General features: G+C 38.7%; 1 protein-coding gene across 1 annotated transcript in view; it reads left to right on the top strand.

The window, feature by feature from the left end:
- The window catches only part of TANC2 (tetratricopeptide repeat, ankyrin repeat and coiled-coil containing 2), a 228,796-nt gene that overhangs the window by 134,490 nt on the left and 83,627 nt on the right, over positions 1-10,679 (top strand). The window contains exon 8 of the mRNA XM_006776730.2: positions 6,046-6,327. Coding sequence (XP_006776793.1) covers positions 6,046-6,327 — 282 coding nt within the window. The remainder of the gene's footprint in view (positions 1-6,045; positions 6,328-10,679) is intronic.

Genomic DNA, 10,679 nt, shown 5'->3' with positions numbered 1-10,679 from the left:
TTAGAAAGTCTTTAGTGACTTTTAACCAAAAGAATTTCTGAAGAGTAAAATTGGAGGAGGCCAGGCTAGAATGAGTTATTGTTGTGTACGTGAAGATAGCAAGAATGGCTCTTTCAAAATGTTGGGTAGTGAAAGGAGATAAGTTAGAAGCCTCAAAGGGAACAGGGCTATGTATGTTCTCAATATTTTTACTTTAAGTGTGTGTTGGAGGGGGGTGATTATGGTTACACTCTAGATATCTTTTTTGGCTTGATAATATGAATAGTGATAGCAGTTAACAGCCAGACACTGCCCTAGGTCTATTACGTGCATTAATTTATGTAATCCTCACAGAATCATTGTTATCCCTAATTTTAAAATGAGGAAAACTGAGATATTGAGAACCTAAGTAACCAGCCTAAGGTCACACAGCTAGTGAGTAACAGAGACAAGGTGCAAACTGAGGCATCTGGCTCTGAGTCCACACTTTTACCCACTTTACTGCTGACCCAAAAAGTGATTCTGCTTTATTTAATCTTTAAAAACACACACACACACACACAGAGAGAAGTTACCTGGAATGAACATATCTCAGACTATTATCTTTAGGTTGTCCTTTAGGACATTCTTCAAAAACTCATTTCTGGAGGTAGGAAGAGCTGCCTACTATAGTCCTGTTCAAGAACACCACGAATAAACAGCAGACCCTAAAGAGATTTGACTCCTATAATGGGAGAGTGAGCTTTCTGGAAATTCAGTGGACAAATGAGCCCATTCCATGATTTAAGTATTTCTTAGGCGGGGGGCATGTCTTTTTACTTATGTTTGGTGCCAATGTGATACCAGGTTTTGTCTGAAGCACATGTTTTTCCTCTCCTCTGTGTAGAGAATAGCATGCATGGCATGAACCCTAAAAAGTTATCTTTTGTTCTGAGGAACAGAGGTGCTTCCAGGCTAGACTTTACAGTCATGATGAGAGAATGTGAGGAAATACAGCTCTGCTCCTGTTTGCACCAGACCTTGGCTGTGTTACACACTACCCTTTCTCCTGCCAGTCCTGGGACTGACTTCTTTTATGATGATTCATAGTTGTTTTCCATGAGTAAATATGCTTTAGTCTAAATCCAGTTAGAGTTCTTTTGCCCCCACTTCCCCTTTCCCTTCTCTTCTTGCTGCAGCTGTTTATATTTGCATTTGGGCTAGTGGATCTGTTAGCCTAATGCACTTTTGTTTGTTTTTTAAATGTTTACTCTTCGCCTTAGTTAATAAAGGTCAGTTTTCGCTATAAGCCTAGATATGTAATTATACTTATTGAAGTCTCACAGAGACTGTTTCCTAGAGAGAATTTATTTGTCTGCTGTGAGCCTAATTTGCACTGAAGAGATGCATACACTTATCTGAGTCTAGAGTGCTTATTAAATCCCTTTTAAAAACAGCTATCCAAAGCTTGTCTGATTTTTGTGCCCTATTGTAATGTTTTTCCTTTTTGTATTTTTTCCTTCGACATTTTATTAGGAAATTTTTTGGATATAAAATAATGAAAGCATTCTACAATAAACACCCATATACCTACCACCTTGATCAGATCATTAACATTTTGCTATATTATTTTGTCACATACCTATCCATCTGTCCCTTTCTTTGTCCACCCATTATTTTTTACAATTCAAAGTAAATTGCAGCATACCTTATTGGCATGTTTTGAGAAGGATGGGATGGTCTGTCTTCTCTGGGACTGCCACTTCTTGAATTCCAAGGGTAAGAAAGCCACATCTGTTGCTAAATGGTATGGATCAGCTCATCTTTTCCCCTTAGCTCAGCTATAGTTGCTGTGGTAATTTCTTACTGGATTATTTCAGTGGTTTCTGCCTTAGAAAATCTCTTGAAAACTAGTTGGTATCCCAAGCAAAGAAACGTATATTTCGGTATATGAACTCCACAGTGAATATTCATTACTTACATGTCCTACAATACAGACCAAAATGCTTTCTTATTCATATGCCCTGACTTTACTCTTGGTATATAAGAAGTATGGCTTTCTTTTAATATACTGATCTGACAAAATCCTAAGTTTCAGAGGTACAGAAATCATTTCTAGGCTGTTCTTGGTATCTACAGTTGTTTTACCATATGGTACTGAGCTAATTTTGTCTGTTCTTCCTTTGAGGTTTCTGTGAATTGATTACATTTTTAGAAAAATTTTAAAATAACTTTTAAATGTCAAAGCTTTCTCAGTAGAATAAAATATGATGAGCGATTATGTTAACATGAGAACAGGTTAATCGAATTTTTCCAAAAAATTTAAGCAATTAAATTGAGTCTATAATTATTCAATATTATAATATCACATTAGTCATATTAATGAAAGTCCCTTTTTAAAAATATGTTTTTATTGATTTTAGACAGAGAGGAAGGGAGAAGCATTGATGTCAGAAACATTGATCGGCTGCTTCCTATACACCCTCTACTGGGGATTGAGCCTGCAGGGAATCAAACCAATGACCTCTTGGTGCATGGGTCAGTCCTCAGGCCGGGCCATGAAAGTCCATTTTGATGCACAGTATAAAGTAATCTTAGACCTGAACAGATAAGTTAGTTTAGAAAGCAACTGAGTGTCTCTGGGTAGCTCTTCTCTGTCTGAAAAGGTCATCTCTTATGAAGCATGCAATTCCTAAAAGGAAGCACAGAAGTGAAGGATAAAGAAGAGAGTTTAACATGTCAGCTAAGCCTATCAATTCTGGTCATCAGTTGGAGAACTCATGTCACTTTAAGATTTAATAGTTACATACTATAGAGCAGTTGCAACATAATATAATAGGGAAAAGCCTGAATTTCAGAGTCAGAATTAGGTTTTAATTCTGGTTCTGAAACCGGTTCTGTGTTCCCTAAGTTCTCTGTGAGCTTAGTCTCTCTAGGCATAATTAGACTCATCTCAAGCCAGCTGATGTTCTGTTTTCTCCTTCCTCGCCTGGAGTCCTGTGACTGTTCAGCCAGAGCGCACATGTTTGTCTAAGTGTCTGCCCAGCAAGGGCACTCAGATACCCAGGAAACCCCATGAGGGTTTAGCAGCCCCTGCTATCAAGTGACATCATAGAATATGGTGAAGTAAGGCACTGCAATAATCAGTTCCTCCACTGCAGCAGCCATGAAGCTGGCACGTCTGACAACCAACTTTTTCAGAACTCGAATTGCTAAGTGATAAAGGCAAATTATGAAACAGTTTTTATCACATGATCCCATATTTTGTTTGTAAAATAAGTGTATATGGTACAGATAAAACTCAGAATATATAGTATATGAATAGTATTTCTCTCTGGCTAGAGGGAACACTATTATTTTGTTGTTGTTGGTTGGCTTTTTTTTATTGATTTCAGAGAGGAAGGGAGATGGAGAGAGAGATAGAAACATCAGTGATAAGAGAGAATTATTTATCGGCTGCCTCCTGCACACCCCCTACTAGGGATTGAGCCCGCAACCCAGGCACCAGAATCAAACCCGGAACCCTTCAGTCCACAGGCTGACACTCTATCCACTGAGCCAAACTAGCTAGGGGGACGGTCGCCAACCTTTCAGACCTCACCGACTACCAGTGGTCCACGGACCACCGGTTGGCGACCGCTGAGCTAGGGCATTATTTGTTTAATATTCCTAAATTTTCTATAGTGAATATGTATTCTGTAAAAAATAACAAAAAATAAAATACAACAATTTGGCAGTTTCTCAAAAAGTTAAATATAGCCCTAACCTGAGGTTTGGCTCAGTGGATAGAGCGTCAGCCTGCGGACTGAAGGGTCCCAGTGTCGATCCCGGTCAAGGGCATGTACCTTGGTTGTGGGCAAATCCCCAGTAGGGAGTGTGCAGGAGGCAGCTGAATCCATGTTTCTCTCTCATGGATGTTTCTAACTCTCTATCCCTCTCCCTTTCTCTCTGTAAAAACTCAAAATATATTTTATATGTAAAAAAAAGTTGAATATAGAGTTTTCATATAACCCAGCAATACCATTTCTAGATATATACTCAACAGAATTAAAAACATATGTACACAAAAACTTGTACACACGTGTTCATAGCAGCATGGTTCATAATAGTTAAAAAGTGGAAACAACCCAGATGTTCTTCAGCTGATAATGGATTAAAAATGTGATATAGGCATACAATAGAATATTATTTGGCAATAAAAATGAATGAAGTACCAATATATGCTATAACAAAAATGAACCTCAAAAATATTATGGTAGGTGAAGGAAGCCAGACGCAAAATGCCACATATTATATGATAATTTTTGTGTGTAATGTCCAGAATAAGCAAGTCTGTAAAGAGAGAAAGTCTCTGATTGCCAGGGCCTGGAATATACTAAAAACCACTAAATTGTATACTTTAAAAGGGTAAATTTTATGGTATGTGAATTATAGCTCATAAAATAATGCTTACGAAAAGTAAAATAGAATCTATTAGCTATAAGACACTAGAATTTAAAAGAATATTTTTAGGAAGTTATAGTCTAATTTTCACTGAGCTCTGATTATAGTTATGGATTTTAAAAGGGTAAGTTTTGGCAAAGAGATGTGAATTAGGAAATTATAAGTGACCATGTAGCTATATCTCCACAGCCCTTTATTTTTTAAGTGAAATTTGGGGACATTTTAAACTGATATAGGAAACTATTTCCTTCTATTATTAGAGTTTGGCTTTATATTTTTAATTATTTGCACTACTTTTGGAATTGTTATCCTTTTATATAATGCTGTTATCTTTCTAATGGATTTCAGACAGTTTTAAATGAGAGTGTACATATATGCATGCTTATGTATTTTTCTTAAGTAAGCTGCCATCTCTAGATCTCATTTTATGATGTATAAGTGGTTTAGGTATGTTCTAGAATTATAAAAGCAGTATACATAGATCTCATTTCCACCTTTATGATTTCCTTTTCTCCTGTTCTCATTCCCACCCCTGGCCCTTATTTTTAAAAAAATACAAAATGGGTTTAAAGTGTCATACCTTATTTTTAATTGATTCTTCCAGTATGTATTTATTAAACACCTACTGTGTTTTAAAGCACTGTGCGAAGTTAAAGATACAGATAAAATGATACATCTTAGAGTTACTCTCAGAATAGTTATGGGAGAAGGCATTTAACTCAGATAAGAGAGGTCAGGCAGGGCTTCTTTTTACCATCAATACAATTAGAAGGTTGATCTCTAAAACCAAGTCACATCTATTATACTTTTTTAGAGAACTATTGAAAGTAGAACTCTTACTTGGCCCTTAGCACATCCCACAACTACATAAACACAGAAAAGCAATAAAGATTCATCCCCAAGACAGGTGTATATAAGTCAAAAATCTTTTTTTTTAATTGGCATGAATACAATTAGTACAAGTGCAAAGACATTAGGTGACAGTTTGGTTTCTACTTCCTTGTCTGCTTAAGACCTTTTAAACCATCAGCTTTTAGAGGCTTTGCTTCCTTTAATATATGTATATATATAAAATCATGAACTTAAAGGAATTTCTGTTTTCATTGGTATTTTTAAAGAAAGTTTGCCTTGCTTTTCCACAGGGCTGACATATACTGGTATGGCCATATTGGTTGTTAAATATTGAAATATGCCCTTGCTGATTGGTAAAGACCCGCCATAGTCTGGTCTCTCGCCCAGGAACTCCCAACTCTGCATCTCCCCACAATCCGACAATTACAGGGTTATCCCCAGGTATACAAGGAGGCCTTCAGGACCCTACTTCTTTACTATTTGTGCATCTATCCTGATTGCTACGCCCAGGCCATTCCCATTGTTTAATAGTTTTTAATATTACCCTGACTTTCTGACTGTCCCATAAATCATTACTGTTCCGACAGTGTTTGTGTTGTGCCAACTGGAGTATCAGATGTCTCTAGCTCACCTGTCATTGCTTATCTGCATAGAACCAAAATTAGAGTTTTATTATTTTCTGAATAAGCCAGAATACCATCATACTGTAACTCTAAGTTGATGTTTTTTGTCTTTATTTCTCTCAGTGCTGATGGTATGGCCTAAGTTCTGTATTCTTATTGTTCCTTCTAGTTCGCTTTGCACCTTATAGACCTCCAGATATCTCCCTGAAGCCTCTGCTCTTTGAAGTGCCCAGCATCACTACAGAGTCAGTGTTTGTTGGCCGGGACTGGGTTTTCCATGAAATAGATGCTCAACTTCAAAGTTCAAATGCCAACGTGAACCAAGGAGTAGTGATTGTGGGAAACATTGGGTTCGGCAAAACTGCCATCATCTCCAGACTTGTGGCCCTCAGCTGCCATGGAACACGGATGAGACAGATTGCCTCAGACAGCCCACATGCCTCCCCCAAGCGTAAGTATTCCTTTTTAAAGAACTCTCTGCTTCATTGCTTTGAAATTTTTTTCTAACATATTTATATTGTCTCATATCCTTTTATTTTCTGACTAGAGGCCCAATGCATGAAATTTCATACAAGAGTAGGCCTTCCTTCCCCTGGCTGCTGGCACCAACTTCCCTCTGGCACCCGGGACCTGGGCTCACCTCGCAGCCCTGGCTTTGTCCAGAAGGATGTCCAGTCTAATTAGCATATTATGCTTTTATTATTATAGATCTGTAAATCCTGATTTGTATGTGAGGACCATTAATTCAGAGTTGAGGGAAAGAATATAATACTCTGCTTACATTTAACCCACATATCCAACAGTCACCTCAGTGTGACTGGGGAGGGAAAAAAACTTTCAGAAAAATGTATGACTCTTCCCTACTGGCTAGTCTGTCCTTTGGAGAATGACTACAGTAATTGCCTGTAAGAGCTGTTTGCATCCATCACTGTCAGGTTTGCTCAGCCTGTGCCCAAGTCTCCTTGTTACATGCCAGCACAATCTGTTCATGGCCTTCATTTCCTTGCTATTGATGTCAGTATTGCACTGCCTGGGCTTGAACGTCATTGTGCCCTTGAAGGGTTTCTCCTGCTTCCTTGTGAGAAGATGCTAAGATCTCATATATATCCATACTTCTTTCACCCCAGGCATAGCACAGCTTGGGATGATCACCACCGAGATCTTGTTTACTTATTTTTAGAATACTCATATGGTCACTAATGCCAGGTACTGCTCGACAGCTTAGTAAGTTTTAATTCATCCAATCCTGTCAATTCAGTGAGATTGGTCCTGTTGTCTTCATTTCATATATAAGTGATTTGAGGCTCAGAGAGGCTAAACAAACCTCCCAGGTTTCATAGCCAATAAATGGTGAAACTAGAATTTAACACTAAGCAGTCTGCTTTCAGAGGCCATTCTCTTACCCATTTTGCTCTCCTTTTTGGTAGAATTCACTCACTTCAGTAAAGGAGATAAAAGGAAATATTCTTCCTATACACACTGTATGTATAGTCTACCTGGTTTCTGTTAATTATAAGAGAGAAAAAATGGAAAGAAACTATTGGTCTGCTAATGTAGCTCCGTCTAGTTCACCACAAATTTTCAAAACAGCAATCACTAGAAATGGTTTGTCTGAGATTATAGTCGTTACAGAGTCTAGCACAGTGCCAAAACTCAACAGTAATTCACTGAACGCCCTCCAAACATCTTGGCTTCCTGTTGAAATTAATTAGCACTCTCATGTCATTAAGTAGGCAGATTGCCATAGGTAAATTTATGGATAACTAACATGTAGAAGAACAACTAGTACCTAGAAGGAAAACTGTTTGAATCAAGAGTCCGTTTACCATGGTATGATAAGAATTTGTATGAAAGAATATTTTCTTAAGAGTAATGTCATGCTTAGTTTCTACATGAAACTTTCTGAGGTCGATTGGCATAGGTCATGTGGGAATCAAGAGCGCAGAGTTTGAGTCCCAACACTCAAATTGACTATATTTTATAACCTTGAGAATTTTACTTTAATTCATTAAACCTCAGTTTTCTCATTTGTAAATGAGAAAGTGGGACTAGGTGATCTTTAAGATTTGTTCTTTTGCTAAAATTCTCTGATTCTAAGAATATATTCATGGTTAAAAGTAATTTTTCACACCTATTCCAGCGTTTTCCTTTGTGTGCTTAAGTATCACACCAAACTACCTCTTATCTGAGTAAGCCAAGAGGTTAACTATTTGAGTGTGTCAGGCAGAAAAGCAGATAGCTAATCGTCTCTCTGACTCCTCTATCACTGTTTCAGATAACGGAATGGTAGAATCATGCATGACAGGATAAATGCCAAAAGCAAGAAGAGCTGCTTTCTCAGAAAGCAAACATATCTGGGAGTCCACACCCCCCATGTCTGGGAGAGCAAGAGTTAATAAAAAAAACAGCCCCTGTGCTCCCGAAAGTAGAGGTTCTTTCAAAGTGGTTCATTAAGTTATTCTCAACATCCATTGCCTTTATCTCCAGAGAAACTCTAAAAATAACGACCCTCTCATTCATAAGATAAATGTCCATATGTTGAAACTATAGATTTGGCCTGATAGTTAACTTTCAAACCTTGAAAAGCTGTCAAGGAGGATAAAATATGTGGTTATGTGTTTATCAGAATTATCCAGAGCCAGCAGTTGCCTTGAAAAAAATAATTTTTGTTGTAATATTTGATGTCCAAGCTACATTCTACCTCTACCATCTTAACTGAACCACTAGTCCTTAAGAAGAGTCAAGAATAGGTGACTGATAAAGTGCACACTGTTTTTCAGCATTAATCCGTTACTGTATAAGCTGGCACTGAAATGTTGCTGGCAGTAGCAGAATAAGAATGATGTCTATATAGAGAGTTGGCTTAATATTTTACAGTTTAATTTACATTAAGCTTACATAAGTTTATTTGAAATCCCACCGGCTCACCTAACCCTCAGTAAGTGATACCAGTGATGTAGTTGTAGTAATGAGAACAAGTGGAAAATTATTGGAGCCCCCACGTCCAACCTCCCATCTCTGCATCATCTGTCATTTTCTTCTGGCCCTGCCTCCTCCGCACTAAGCAGCACTGCTGTAGAAGACTGAGCAGTTTAGTCTGCAGTACTGCAGTACTGGCTCTGCCTTCCCCCACAGACACTCAGCCCCCATCCCGCCCCCTCCTTGTCATTTCCCTGGGAAGGTACAGAAAAGCTGTCAAGGCAGGCACTAGCCTGTCATCCTGCTTTCCACCTACACCCCTTCCCAAACCTGACTCCCCCATCAATTTCCCCCCCCACATCATCATCCCACCCCTCCAACACACACACACAAAGAGCAAAAACATTTTGTGAAAATAGACCTGTTGTGTAAGTCAGACGCATTATTGTATTAACTACAAGTATCCTCGATACAGTAGTTAGGGAAGCTCTAATACAAGTCTGTATTTTCCTATCACTAAAAGTCACAGTGTTAGTTATTATTTGGATTTGACATTTGCCAACAGCTGCCAAGTCCCCCAAACAGCTGTTCAGTAAGTAACCACTGCCCTCCCTACTCTGCTCATTTCAGAAGTCTGTTTTGCCAGTCTGCTGTGCACAATGGCTTCATGTTAACTTTAATTTCTACTATTCTCTGAATACCAACCGAAAGGAAAGACACACAGACAAAAAATAAGGCATATTTAAAAGGAAATAACTAGAAAACAGAAGGTATTCATACAGTAACTACCCACAAAATCAAATACCAGAAAAATGGGAGTGTGGTGAGGAGAGGGAATGAACAGCAGAAATGATACAGTGACAGTCACTGAGCTTGACCTCAGCTGACACTTTTCTTCAAGTATTTTTTCACTGTCATCTCCCACAGCTACCTTCCTACAGTTGCTCAGAACTCTGTCTAGTGACCAGGGAATTTACTCTACCAGTGGAAGGGAAAATAGCTCAGTTAGTTGCACTGGCAAGGAGTTGAATGAGGACTGTCTTCCCTTACTCCTCCTCCTTTACCTTTTGACCATCAATTAACATCTACTCATTCTGCGCATTTCATTTAAATAGAATTATACAACATATGGTCTTTTGTAACTGGCTTCTCTGAGTAAGTGTGATATTTTCAAGGGTTATCTATATTGTAGCATAGATCCATATCTCATTTGTTTTTATTGTCAACTACTTTGGTATATATATTGATTTTATTGATTTTTTACAGAGAGGACTAGAAAGTTAGAAACATTGATGAGAGAGAAACATTGATCAGCTGCCTCCTCACACGCCCCACTGGGTATGTGCCTGCAACCAACGTACATGCCCTTGACCGGAATCGAACCTGGGCCCCTTGCATCCGCAGGCCGACACTCTATCCACTGAGCCAAACCGGTTAGGGCTTTGGTACCCATTTTTAAAAGTATGATCTGCATTCATAAATATATTTTGTACTTTTTAGTGGTAGGTAAGACATTTTCTAAATTAAATGAACAAATTGAATTGTTTAAAAAACAGCTATATTAAGTTATAATTCACATACCATACAATTCACCCATTTAAATTGTTCAATTCAAGGTTTTTTAGTCATAGTCACAGAGTTGTACAACAGTCATTATAATCTAACTAGAGGCCCGGTGCACAAAAACTTGTGCACTCTGCGGGGAGGGGGGGTCCCTCAGCCCGGCCTGTGCCCTCTCGCAGTCTGGGACCCCTCGGGAGATAACGACCTGCTGGCTTAGACCTGCTCCCGGGTGGCAGAGGGCAGGCCCAATCCCTAGGTGTAGCTCCTGGTTGGGCTCAGAGCAGGGCCGATTGGGGAGTTGGGGCACCGCCCCCTGTCATG

This window comes from Myotis davidii, unplaced genomic scaffold, assembly GCF_000327345.1.
Source record: "Myotis davidii unplaced genomic scaffold, ASM32734v1 scaffold69, whole genome shotgun sequence".
Lineage (NCBI taxonomy): Eukaryota > Metazoa > Chordata > Mammalia > Chiroptera > Vespertilionidae > Myotis > Myotis davidii.
Note: the sequence above shows the minus strand (reverse complement) of the source record. Positions and strands in the feature narration are given on the sequence as shown.